Below are 13,368 nucleotides of genomic sequence, written 5' to 3' on the forward strand. Positions count from 1 at the left end.
TGAAGTTAAATTAAAATTCAAAATTTATTTTGTACTTGAAAATTTTATAAATTTTCATTTGATAGCCTTAAAATCGATAGATATGAATGAAGAAAAGATAATAGTAAAGGTTCCTTTTCAAAATTTGTTTCAAATTAAAAATTTCATACTTTGAACATTTTACAACTTTGAAGAAAAGGTGAAGGCATTTGGAATGAATCCAAATAAAGGTGAAAGGGAAAGGGAAGAGCCATCCATTTGTCCCTTCCGCTTCTTGTTCGGTCAACCGAATCAGCAAAATAGTTGTGTGAACCAATGTTTCTACCCCTTCCTTCTTTCCCTCCTTTTTCCCCTTTCCCTTCTCTTTCTTCCTCTCTCTATTTTGCTCTCCCTCTCTTATGCTATTCAAAAAAAAAAAAAGGAATAAGAGGAAATTTCTGTATGAATAAATTCAATGGGTGGGAGGATGCAAAGAGAACAGAAAAAAAAATGGGTTAAAATGCAATTATTTAATTATCTGGTTTGAATTAGCAATTTGAAATTCGAATTCATTAATCGATTAATTCAAAACTTTAAACTGATTGTTTTAATCCAAAAAAAAATTGCAATTTATTTCTTGAGTTACTTGCATTTTGTCAAAAATTCATTTATATATGCCAGTTGAAATCCATTTTATTGTTAATAATGGATTGTTCTGCTGCTAATCTTTTCCTGTTCTGTGATTTTTCTGACCCATTCCGTGAATAGTAATTAGCTACCCGTCGGAACCGTATGCTTATGTCTCACAGAATAGCAACTAGTCTAGTTCATCAATTACTCCAGCACACGGGTGAAGTAATTTGGTAGTAAAGGTAATGCCTTAGAGTTCAGGAGAACGAATAAGAATTCGATCGAGTCTCCCCTCAAAAAGAATTGTATTGTACTACCTAAATCCCCTCTGGACACAAGTGATTTCATAGCGCCCCACGTGGTTCGTTCGGTGTGTTCTGTGATTGTTGTTGTTGTTGTTGTTGTTATCAGTTGTTATCATTAACGTTATTATTGTCGCTGTTATTGTTGTTGTTGTCGTTATTATTATTGTAGTAGTGGTACTATTGTTGTTGTTGTTGTTGTTGTTGTTGTTATTGTCCTCATTATCATTATTATGTCTCTTTTATTTCGTGTCTACTTTTATTATTATTAATTTGTTTTCTTTTATACTTTCATTGATTACGAAAGGCGATTGATTTGAATTTGAAAACATGGTTTTCATAAAATGCATCTACTACTGAAGTTACAGATTTGCATGCTCAGTCGTTCCGAATGCCTCCAACTGGTTCCTTAAATTTGTCGCTTCAGGTGACCGGTAATGCGACTGTAAATACAGCAGGTGGAAATGATGACGAAAGAATCTGGTTAATCTTTTTTTTTCTGTAAAGGAGAACCCTGGAAAAGAAACAGAGAGGAAGTGTTATAAAAGCGGGAGGTGAAAAGGGGAAATTGGAAAAAGCATTTTAATATTTTGACGAATACATGTAGTTGGGGAATGGGTTTTTCAGTTGTTAGAAGTTTCTAGTCGATGCTCCTTCAGAAAAGCAGATATTTCTGAAATTGTGAGGAACTCAATAGGTTTATCGCAATTTACAAGTTGGGATTAATTTCAGGACTCAGATATTATCTGAAGTAAGCGCTAATGGTGTCAGCAATAGCGCACCAGGAACGATCCTTTTCCTAGGTAACACCACCAAAAATTGCTTACTTTATTAAATTTAAAGAGAGTGTTTGTTTTTTATAGGTTAAGAAGTCTTTATAGGTTATGCAGCTTCCACTCCAAACAAAATATTCCTTACTTGCCTAGTAATTCAGTAGACATTGTTGCGGTTGCTGGATTTTGGGTATAGTCACTGTATGATAGAAAATTGCCACCAGGAAAATTAAACTTGAAGCTGAAGGAAGCATGAAATGGAGTGTCAGCTTGAAAAAAGGTAAAGGGAAGTGTTATTGTGGAAGGTGATCCATGAATTTATTTTAACGAAATTTATTAACCAAATAAGTTGCAGAAGCTTGTTTATCGAATAATTATGTGCTGCACTACAGGAAATAGACAGAGTGGCAAAAGTTGGTTATTGAATAGACTTGAAAAACGGGAAACATCTGGTCGTGGTTCTGCGCTTGAGTATCATTTTTTGAATGTACACACAGATTATAGGGATGCAAGCTATGCGTATCAGTTAGCTTCGGCAGGTGCGTTTAGTCGATTTTCATCCGATTACTTTTATTTAATCGATAATTACAGTCAAATTCTGCTGAGACAGGTGATCGTGAAGGTTGGAATGTCTTTCCGTTATGTGTTTGAGGCAGAGTGGGATTTATTTTTGAAAAAGTTTTTTTTGAAAAACTTTTTTTTTATTGGAATATAATAGCTTTCTTAAGACTGGGTGAGTCTGACATCTTGCAGTTTCAGAAATTATTATGGAAAGCTTCAGACAGACTATCATGGTATCTAATTTTCCGTGCATAATAATGCAAGTCTAATTTGATATGCTTCAGCTATTTACACATTGCAATTTTAGGTGCCGGTGTTGCACCTGGTGAAAGCGTAACACTCCCAGTATGGGTTTTGGATGGTGATGTGGCGTTTGCGCCTCTGGTGAAATTTGCTTTAACTGCATCATTAAGCAAAAGCATTGTGATATTATGTGCGTCGATGCAAGAGCCTGGAGTAATACTGCCATCATTGAATAAATGGGTTAAAGTGATAAGTGGTCAGATCGAAAATATATTTGATAAAGCTATCGTGATGGATGCTCGCAAATCACGTAAGCTCTTTTATAAAATTCGTACCTTTGCAGGTAAGTTGCATATAATTCCTGTTTTAATACCTTTTGCTATATGCGACTTTAAATCTCAAAGATGAAAGAAAGGAGAAATGGACACTTGTTTCATCTATCGGGTTTTATGTTTGGAAGAATGCAAACATCATTTCAGAAGAATTATTTTGGCAAGAGTATGTTGAACCACTCGATAGCTCGATGCAAAGCGATAAAATACCATCCATGGAAACAGAACATGTACGTTCGTTATTTCACGATGTTATTCGTAGCTCAATATCTTGATTCAGTAGATGGGTGATCTCTCGTTTCTCTGCTTTGTTTAGCCCTCTTTTGTCTCTTAAAAAGAAAAAAAAGTGGTTAGAGGCATTTGTTCTAGGTACTGCTACCACTGGATCAAAATATCCTGACTCGAAATACAGGTGCTGCACTAGTAGTTGTGCTAACGAAGAGTGACTTAGCACATACTGAAATGTCTGATGATCAGCTCGATCGTTTACAGTATCACGTCCGGAAATTTTGCATGGCACATGGAGCTGCTTTGGTAGAACATTGTATATTTTTTATTAACGCTGTTTCTTTCATATCGAGTACTTGTGTGCACAAAATTTTTCCATTCACTCCTTAAGGCTTATATAAAAGACGTATTTCAGGTTTACACATCTGCGAAAGAAGAAAAAAATACAGCCTTGCTGTACAAGTATCTTATTCATCGAGTCTGCGGAATGCCATTTACAACACCTGCTCAGGTTGTTGACAAGAATTCAATATTTGTGCCAGCAGGTTGGGACAATGAGAAAAAGCTGGATATAATCAAGGAAGCAATCCCAGATGTGGACCATCCGTTAGAGGTCAATTCTCATTGATTATTCAGTGACGTAAATGATGGAGCATAAAATGTACGCTGCACTTGATTTGGAACTATGCTAAACACATTAACCTTTCATGAGATTTGGGTATAATCCTTAATAAGATCCACTTCTACTTGAAGGTGATACGCAAGTCTTGTCTTGAATTCGTAAATTCGTAGTTCATTTTAGCAAAAGGACTGAGGCAGTAAGAAAAACTTGATCTTTTCAGTCTGTTACAGATGGTGCGCGAAAGGCAATCCATACGGGACCAGGTTATTGAAGCAGAGGAAGAACAAGCGTTCCTACACAAACTTGCAAGTGTTGAAATTGCGTCACCAAAACGAACTACACCGCAGAAACAAGCAAGTGAAGGAGCAGATGGCAATTCTCCGCTAGTTTCCTTTTTCAATAATCTCCTTAGAACCAAGGAGGGTCAGGTCAGTTTTTTTTTTCTTGATGCAAGTTTCTTTCCATTGAATTATCTTCTTTTTGAGATTATTGGACGAAGGATAAGCATAAAGCATGTTTTTAAACTGAGCTGAACATTAAGCCTTCACTGAAATTTGGATATTGTCCTTGATATCTCTTTCTAACTGAAGATGATGAGTAAGGCTTGCCCATCGTTTTCAGTTAGAAATAGGTCATTATTAATTAAAAGTAGCTCAGCTAAAAATAAATATGTCTGTAGGTTGCGCAGACGAATCGTGCAGTGGTTGATCCGCAAGCACAGTTACAAAGAATGCTGGAACAGGTAAACAGTTCGGCAGCATCATCAGCGGCAAAATCAAACGGAGAGCAAGAATCAGTAACTCCAGAGTTAAATTCAGCTCAGCAGCAGTCATCATGAATATGAATCAAAGCTCAAAAAATCTGCTAAACTACAAAATTTTTTGCAATACGTTTGTTAAAAGCGTAATGATTTTATTTCGAGATTACTGTTGCTGCAAGTCTTAAGCTATCGCTGATGATTTTGAGGAAGTTAGACAGTGGAAACTGTAAGGGTATATTGTTCTTGTGCGATATATGATCTGCATCCCATCTTCTCTGTATTTACCTAAACGATATTTATTTGTTTGATTATTACTACTTGTCAGTATTGTCGCTGTGTTCCTGGAAGGATTGAAGTTGTACCGGAAGCTTATTATTATATTATATAACCTGAGGGATACGGTTCAGAAGTAGTCTTTAGATCTTCATTTCCAAATTACACCCGTTCTTTATTTCCAAGGTATACATCAATTTTCAAACTATAGACCCTCGATGCGATATGCCTCCTCATGTTATATATGAATGTTTACAGTGTAGATCACAGTTTTTACACCAAAATTTACCTATTTGTCTTTATTGCGAGAAAATCCGTATTAGAGTTTTGTTCCAAGTTGAGTTTAACCCATACAATTGAAGACAACTAAATTTTTATCCCGAGAATTCAGTAAACTAGACTTGGTGCAGAACTTTTCCTCATCCCCAGTGAAATTTCGGTGAAGTTCTTCCTGTCTGCTTTATATTTTAATACCAATCGCTTACTTAGCAGTAACTCATCGATGAGCATATTTAAAAGAAATAAATAAGTGAATCCAATCAGCAGCAATACTTGTACAACACGCACTAGTAAGTTCACAAAGAACGTGGATAACAATGCATTCATTCCTTAGAAGATTGGGATCTCACTCAATTTTTACAAATTGGCGTATTCCAAACGACCCTTCGCAAATGGTTGGAAAACTTCTAGATCTTCCTGATAATTGCAGTCAAGCTTGTGAAATTCGCAATAAATTGATGGTTTGTAAGGTACCAAGTCGAAGCATGGATGTATTACTTGTTTTTCGGTTTTCCTTAAATTAAGCGTACATTCAAAATTCCATAAAAACGGTGACGGAGAGTTCAGGAAGTCCGCATGAAGAATGCTGGAAATTGCTAAAAATTTCGAAGGATGAAAGTCAAACGCGAATGCAACTCACGATCGATTGAGAACATCGATAACTGGCTCGTCATTCTCAAGAAAAATATCCGCTCTGTATGGTAAAGACCGCTTACATGGCAAGCGGCGAATATTTACAATCGTACCAGTTGGCAAAATGCTTCGCAGAATATCAGTTTCGGACCTGTGTGGATGATACTGCATGGAATTTGGTAGGCAACAGAGATACATCTGAAAGAGATTAGGAACGGCAAATTTGAAATAGCTATGGGTTTTTTATTTTTGATATCGAATTTTTAGATAAGTTTAGGATGTATTTGTTCCTCTAAAATAGTGGTTCCCAACCGACAGTCCTAAAATGCAGTCTCTCCGTGAGTTGCAAGAAGTCAGTAAGAACTAAATATGGCACGTGAGGGCTATCAAAAATTAAAATTATGTTCCTTCTTTTCTGTATTATAATGTTACTCTAAGTTCAATACGTTGGAAGTTTTGATCAAAGTTCCTTTCCAAATTACCGGAAATTATTTTTGAGCCCTGTAGTCCCAGTTACAAATAAAAACGCCAAAGTGGTTCTTGGTCAAAGAAAGGTTGGGGATTACTACTCTAAAACCACGTCACATGTTCAGTTATTAAATGTCGCAGATGATAATGCAAACAATCTTGGAGATTTTCACCCTCGCTAAACACCATTTGTTTGGATGAAGTGTTCCGAATCCAGAGGATAATATCAAACACTAAGGATAATGCCTGACACCGAAGGTGATTCGACTGCTGCGCCACTTGGCACAACTTACTCTACCTCCGATTATGCATACACTTCTGATGAATATGCATCAGAGCGCCAAGAATCGAGGCCAGATTGGAACTCAACGGGGTTTGGTGTAATAGAATCACTTGTCACTGCGCCAATGTAGGTTTGGACATCAAATTCATACCACTTCACAGGACATTAATCGGCAAACTTATTGGGGCTAAAGTTTCAATTTAGAATTGAAGACGCTGCAACTTATTCAGGTAAGCATTATGCTTGTGAAGTGGTGGTAAACTTGACAAAGAATGATTTTTGTGCTGGATGAGGAAAAATTGGAATAAACTTGTTGAGGTTCTTGCAATCACTTTATTACTTACATCCCTCGATAGTCTTATCCTTGCCCCATGGAGGATTACAGAAACTTAAGTGGGATGTAATAAGCTCGCCGAAATTACTTCCACAAGCACATAATGATAAAGATGAACTCTGCTGATTTTTCAAATAATCAACAGTTGATAAATGTTCTGGAGATGAGATTCAATGATGAACCGTCTCACTTACAAGTGGTGTTTCCGAGAATTCTCTCGTAAGAAGACGTAAACTACCAGAGAGACAATCCAATTTTGGTAAATTCTTCTTCCACCCATGATCAGCGCTGCGTATCCATACCGTTTGATCTTCAACTTCCGCCACAATGACTCTGCATGGACTGCAAGTGGAGGTGTCAGAATAAGCACAAGCTAACGCTGGCATCAACCATTTTTCAGGAACAATTTTTAACTCAGACCACTGAAACAACAATTTCGTTAGATACTGGAGGGTAAGAAAAACAAAGGATAGAAGAATGAGAAGTAAAACAAAACAAGAGAAACAAGAAAGATACGTTTCTAGAATATCGATGTAATAAATAGAATAAACAAAACAAACTAATTACAAAATGACACTTACTGGTTCAAACTTTAGTTAATTCAATAGATTAAAAGAAACTTTTTAAGATTAAAATCATATTAAAACCAAAGATGAAACATTTTTTGACTCGGTCATAATTTTCAAAAAGAAATCAACTGTGGCCAACTTCCTCAACATCAACTAAATATACTTAAAAATTCAAGAAAATTTTACGATAAAATTTAGCAGGCTATAGTACTTGGATGCTCAAACAATTTCAAAATGAAAGAAGATTTTGAATTTGGACATACAAACAGAAATTAATCACTGAACACTGAGGAAGAAATTTTAATAGAACCTTGGTAAATAAGTGTTTTTCCAATTTCTCAATTGTCTTTTTGTGATATTCGCTATGTAAATAAACGAATCGGCTATTTTCGACATGGGAAATGTAGAGTGATTCATCAGTAATCGGCTTTTGTAGTCTAGAAATATGACAAGCTAAGATTCCTTTCTAGTCTTTTGCACCATTTCAATTCTTCCTTTCCTACTATCATTCTCAATTTGTTTCACATCTATATGCTAACAATATTTTAATTAAAGTTTTAATGATATAATAACTTTACCTTTCCAAATGCAACACGTGTGTAGGCTGTAAGTATTCATCTTCGGAACTTTCCTCACTCGTACATTCATTAGAAAAATCGTTGTTCTAAAACTAAATTTGTAAATTTCAAAATGAACTCCATTTTCCTGATTTCGCAAGGGTCGCTTAGATATTTCCCTTAGATATGATCTGGTCGCTTTCGCTGAGGCTTCGCTAAAGTTTATTGATTTATAAGTAAAGAAGATAGATAACGGCAAAAACAGATAAATGCAGAAAGAAAACGAGAAAATGGAGGTGGATGAAAGTTAAGACAACGTTTCAACTTCATTAATAGGAGTTATATTTTTTTTAACATTTGATATCATACTCACTCCCTTAAACAGAAGAAAAAAACTTTCGGAAGCTCTAAATAAATACCGTAGTAAATTGAAGTAAAAACGAGACTTAAAATCCTCAAAATAATTAGTAATCAAATGGTCGTCAACATAGCTGATTATACAGAAGGCTTATATGACCGAGTCACCAAAAGCTTTACCCATGGAAAAATTGCGGAATGGTTTGTTGAAATCACGAAGACTTTTCAGACGCGGAATTGTATGCATGGTTTTGAAAAGAATATGCTACACTGCATGATAAAAAAAAAACCCTACAGAAAGCTCAAATGAAGTGAAACGAAGTAAATGCCATATTATCAAATATCAAAACAACGAAATATACCATTCGAGCCAATTTTTTATTCCATCGCCTCTCTCGTGCCGCTTTATGTTCGGCATGCTCTTTACAACGATAAAACAGTTTACCAAGATTTCTCCCATGCACCGTTGGATGGTACAAATTAACAAGAAATGGTATGGAAGATACATCAGCAAGTTCTACGCGAACAACATCACCACAAGATTTAATTAAATTTTGGAACGCATTCACTTTCTCCACAGTTAAATCGTTCATATCAACACCTGATGCAATAATTGAATTGCCGTTAATTTTCTTCCAATAATAATATAAGAATTATTTCTTACTGATATATTAACTGAACATTTTGTGGAAAGAATAACTTAATGTATTTCACCTAAAATGATTTTTTCAATTCTGTTGACGAAGTTTTATCTAAAAACATACCCTTCATACGACAACGCAAAGCAAGTGGAGGCAAACGTCCAAAAACTTTCAGTAGAGGTCGAACATCCTCTATCTTGGCAATATTGTCGTAACCAATATCCACAAGATCTATTATTACACCATTCGCTTTACTGAATTTCAAGATCCTTGCACGCAACCATTTCATGTTATCGATCAATACCGCACATGGCGCACCAATACACATTTAAAAACAAGGTGAAATTGTAATAACCTTGCAAATTTTTAAATATTATATGAATGTCATCACATTCATATTCATTTTATTAGCGAGTCTAAATTTTCTGGGAAAAAATGTCATGCCTGATCACATGGAATCATAAATTCGTTTTGTGCACTGTACACAGCCTGAATTTGCCGGTATAGCTGCTCACGGGCTCGATCTAATGACTTCGGCTGTAAGGAAATATTGGCATTTCATAACCACAATTTGGAAAGTTTTTTTGTAATCATATGCACGAACGGTTACCTCAATGATACTCAAAACACCAATTGTTAAAACTATTCCATTTAATTGATTCCCTGGCTAGATTGGCGTTGGTTTTCTAATGATTATACATATATCCGAGAATTCGTCACTATTTAGAAAAATTCGAAAACAATATTTAATAAAATCGGCATAAAACTAATTACAATTTGACTAAACGTGGATTTCCTTTTTTTTTTTTTTTTTTGTAAAATAAACAGCGAATCGACATACTTGGATACTAAAATCATAGGGTGAAAAAGAATTCGGTAAATGTGCGTAGAAAATGGGACATGTAGCATCTGGCTGCATTGCAGGTACATTAGAAGTTGTAGCAACGTTGTAATGGTAGTGAGCAATCATCTGTGCTTCGGCGTATTTCCAACAGTATTGTGGAAAGGCTTCAGCCATATCTAAATTGATTCGAAGAATTACAAGAGACAAAAGTACAAAAGGTACTTATTCATCGGGAGATTTTATTTGCTGCATTTCAGGAAAACTATGGAATAACAAAACTGTAATGTTTTGCTTGATTGATTGGTACAGTAGAATTAACCAAAATTTAGGAAATCGTATCACCAGCCATTAAAATATTGAGTCAATCATTTCCGGCTGCAATTGAAATACATATTAACACAAGATTCCTAATCATTAATATCTCGATACTAAACATTTTCTAGAACCATCACTATCAAAAGCACATACATCGTAATTTCCATTCCGGATCACCCGGAACTTCAACCAAATCGCGGCAATCACTCCATTCAACTTCCTCCTTCTTGTTTACAAGCAATTCTGAGTTGAAGTCGCCCGATCCAGTGGACGGGAAATCTCTTCCAAAAGTTGACGTAACTTGGGAAATGTCGACAGTGCTAAAACCAGCCATCCCGGTAACAAATCTGCAATGATAATCTTGATCAATTCCTACTTGTCAAGAGACAAGTCGCAGTTCAATGAGCTACCATTTACAACTGGTAGATGCCGACAAATTTTGAATGAGTTTCGAACACCTAAAAGGTAAGATGCATACAGGACCTTGATGCTTCGTTGCCAAAAAATTCGCTAATTATTGGAGGAAAAATCTTCTGCCTTCATCACGCCTTAATGACTAAACCAATTGTAATAAGCGTAGAACTGATCACCTGAATTGCATCTACCGCCGGCAGATATTCATCTTCACCATTCTTTTTACTTCCTGATTCCTACCTACTTTTTATGTTTATCATTATTCAATGATCCAATAATATAGGACAGGTTGCCAATAACAGTGAATATCCATGTATGCTTTATTATACACTTATAAAAGTAATGAAATTCAATTTATTTCGAAAACATGAGACAAGAAGTAATGGAAATCGAATGCAATGGATACATCGTAATTATTACAATACTGTACAAAGAAATTGTATACTGTCCTCAAGTCTATGATTTCAAGGACCGAAAAAGTTCCATTTGGAAATAGAAATGCACTTTAACCTCTCAAATAGAAATGCATTTTTTTTACCCTCTTGACAGTATTGTCTTCCACCTACATAAGTATCTTTCTTCCTCTATACCGTTTCACTCGTTCTTTTCAAGACAGTTGCAGCAGTCTTCCAAAATCACTTCAAAATTTAACATATAACATATAAGAACCTTCAAACTTCAGCAGGTATACAAATGCGAAATTTAAGAAAGCAGAATTGAGAGGCAGTATTGCTAATTCTCTAAACAAAGGCTGACTATAAGTATTATAACACAGAAACAGATACCTGTGCATGCTAACTTCATAACGAATGACTACTGAAATGGGTATCAAAAAATGAATCCAAATGTTGCACTTCATCATTTTCGTACTCCTCAAAAGCGCTCTCAAAATCAACATATTCGATGCGTGAAGTTGATGCCTCCAGATGCTGGAAAAAAGAATAGATCACAGCAATAAATCTATATGGATTCTTTCTTAATAACAACAAAACATCTACAAAAAAGAAAAATCAATTCCTCTACATTAGTTAACATAATCCATAAAAAATGATATGAAGTTTGGCTGGACTCTTCAAATTCATTCATTATTCATCAAAAAACATTCGACAACTAACTGATTTTTGTAACAGCAGTACAACAATTGGTAATTAGTAAAATTCTGATGTTTTAAAATACCAGAGTATTTGGAATATGCAAATTTTCACTAGAGTATTAAAAAAGTTACTTCAGATATATGTGATTGGTGTTCTGAAGATTGAGGAAGAATAATAGCGTCGGTTGCGTTTTCTTCCTGTGCATAATTTTTAAATTTTCTATGTACCAGTGCATCAACTTCTGGATCGTTGAATGACAGAATAAATGGAGCTTTCAGTTCACGTTCTTTTCCGGTTTCAACTTTACTTTCATATTCAGACACAGGAGATGAGTATAAACTTTCCGAAAGATTTGATACTGATGTTTGTTCACCTGTAAAACACAGAAAATGTTAACTGCTTTCCATTCTGGTGGATATAATTTTCATTCATTCCATTCATTACAGAGCTGGGATTTCAATTGTGATAATGAGATTCTGAAACTGCTTTTCGAACTACAGATTAGCCTGGAAGCAATAAAAAAGCCTGTTGCAAATTTACCTTAACAATCGGATATAAAATCACAAATAACTAGAAAACTGATTAAACGTTGAGTCATAATGATTTTATAAAATGACTGAAATCCTGAGAAATTTAGTAAGAAATCTGGAGTAAAAATAAAACAAATTTACCGTTTTTCGCAAATGAATATATTCCATGGAAGTCGGTTCGCAAACTCCTGGTGACATAGTAAATGGAGCAGATGCGATATGCTGCATCGCGCTGCTTACTTCATCATCCTGATTATTCCTTGCTTTCGAACACGGCAATATGCTGTCAAGCTACAAATATCTTATGGCACCGTAATGAATACGAATTCCTACAATTTTACTGAGATTTACAGAACCTATAAAAACAGAAATATCGGAAGATCAGGATATATCTGCTTAAAAATTGAATAAAGAGAAAACAAAACTCACATCTTTAATGCCAAGACGATGGGCAATCTGAACACGTAGAGCATCTGGATCAACAACCTTTTTGAGTGTTTCCAAATCTAGCATATCTTCCCGACCAGATAACCTCTGCTGCATACGTCGCACGAGACGCTGTTGTTTCACCGGTATTGATGGGACAAATTTCATAATTTTACGTTTGCATAATTCGGAGCCAAGAGCATCCAGATATTCGGCACGATTGTATCGCAAATTATACGCAGTTACCTATTAGATAAGCATGTTTCGTTGGGCTTTACGAAGAAAATAGCACACGATCTAAAACTTAAAAAGTAGGCAAAGAGAAAGGGATTACTAGAGCTAAAAAAAAGATTATATTTGGCTCCAGTTATTAGTTCCTAGTATAACTTGAAAAAAGATAGTTGTCAATTAGTTTTTCCTAAACTATAATTTCACCAAAACTATATTTGTAAAATAAAAATTATTAAAATAAAAATTACAAAAGCGTCTAAATTTGTACGACCACCAAAATGCACGGGCCGACGCCAATTCAATGAGTCGAATATTTCATTTGAGATCATATCGGGACGAAACTTTGAAGGAGAACCTTTCCTGAAAAACAATGTAATTTAAACATTGCAATAATAATGAAGTAGAAATATAACTATTACTGCCAATATCAATATCATCAAAAAAGCGAGAAATATCCTACCTATCTTTTGAAGTGGATGATATAGCAACATAACGCAAAACAAATTTTGAAGTATGTAATACAGAAATAATGTGATTTTACATTATGAAGGGTAGACTCGCTGATCGAGAGTCTTGTGGACAAGAAAAGGACAAGTTGATTTTGATAAAGGAAAGTTTTATTAATTTGAAATTAGAGAAGTGTAAGGAACACTCTTGAAATGTTCCTTACATATGTCTAATACCATTCCTGCAGTTATCTACAGTCTTCAG

At 35.1% G+C, this 13,368-nt stretch overlaps 4 protein-coding genes across 4 annotated transcripts in view; 1 reads left to right on the forward strand and 3 right to left on the reverse strand.

The window, feature by feature from the left end:
* Positions 1–1,163: 1,163 nt before the first annotated feature.
* LOAG_06499 (dynein light intermediate chain) lies at positions 1,164–4,850 on the forward strand. Its single transcript, XM_003142035.2, has 9 exons — positions 1,164–1,373; positions 1,623–1,693; positions 2,056–2,202; positions 2,532–2,777; positions 2,947–3,029; positions 3,169–3,333; positions 3,443–3,640; positions 3,880–4,077; positions 4,329–4,850. The coding sequence occupies exons 1-9, from the start codon at positions 1,282–1,284 to the stop codon at positions 4,485–4,487; spliced, it is 1,359 nt and encodes a 452-aa protein (XP_003142083.1). The 5' UTR covers positions 1,164–1,281; the 3' UTR covers positions 4,488–4,850.
* Positions 4,851–5,318: 468 nt separating this feature from the next.
* LOAG_17715 (hypothetical protein) lies at positions 5,319–9,131 on the reverse strand (the record flags this gene model as incomplete). The annotated part of the gene is made up of 7 exons (XM_020450378.1): positions 5,319–5,475; positions 5,602–5,792; positions 6,874–7,101; positions 7,559–7,685; positions 7,827–7,912; positions 8,525–8,763; positions 8,927–9,131. 7 exons carry the CDS (start codon positions 9,129–9,131, stop codon positions 5,319–5,321), a joined length of 1,233 nt encoding a protein of 410 aa, XP_020305949.1.
* Positions 9,132–9,241: 110 nt separating this feature from the next.
* LOAG_06503 (hypothetical protein) lies at positions 9,242–10,296 on the reverse strand (the record flags this gene model as incomplete). Its single annotated transcript, XM_020447156.1, has 3 exons — positions 9,242–9,340; positions 9,645–9,823; positions 10,116–10,296. 3 exons carry the CDS (start codon positions 10,294–10,296, stop codon positions 9,242–9,244), a joined length of 459 nt encoding a protein of 152 aa, XP_020302584.1.
* A 1,448-nt stretch (positions 10,297–11,744) lies between these two features.
* LOAG_17716 (hypothetical protein) overlaps positions 11,745–13,368 on the reverse strand; it is a gene marked incomplete at both ends in the record, with an annotated part of 5,280 nt that continues 3,656 nt past the window's right edge. Inside the window, 4 exons of the mRNA XM_020450379.1 lie at positions 11,745–11,843; positions 12,142–12,291; positions 12,430–12,672; positions 12,906–13,017. Coding sequence (XP_020305950.1) covers positions 11,745–11,843; positions 12,142–12,291; positions 12,430–12,672; positions 12,906–13,017 — 604 coding nt within the window. The remainder of the gene's footprint in view (positions 11,844–12,141; positions 12,292–12,429; positions 12,673–12,905; positions 13,018–13,368) is intronic.

This window comes from Loa loa (genome assembly GCF_000183805.2).
Source record: "Loa loa unplaced genomic scaffold supercont3.118, whole genome shotgun sequence".
Lineage (NCBI taxonomy): Eukaryota > Metazoa > Nematoda > Chromadorea > Rhabditida > Onchocercidae > Loa > Loa loa.

Coding starts and splice junctions, on each gene's coding strand:
- LOAG_06499 (XM_003142035.2), top strand. CDS start 1,282: ATGCCTCCAACTGGTTCCTTAAATTTGTCGCTTCAGGTGACCGGTAAT. Junction 1,694..2,055: donor AGGAACGATCCTTTTCCTAG/GTAACACCACCA, acceptor GCTGCACTACAG/GAAATAGACAGAGTGGCAAA. Junction 3,334..3,442: donor TGGCACATGGAGCTGCTTTG/GTAGAACATTGT, acceptor GACGTATTTCAG/GTTTACACATCTGCGAAAGA.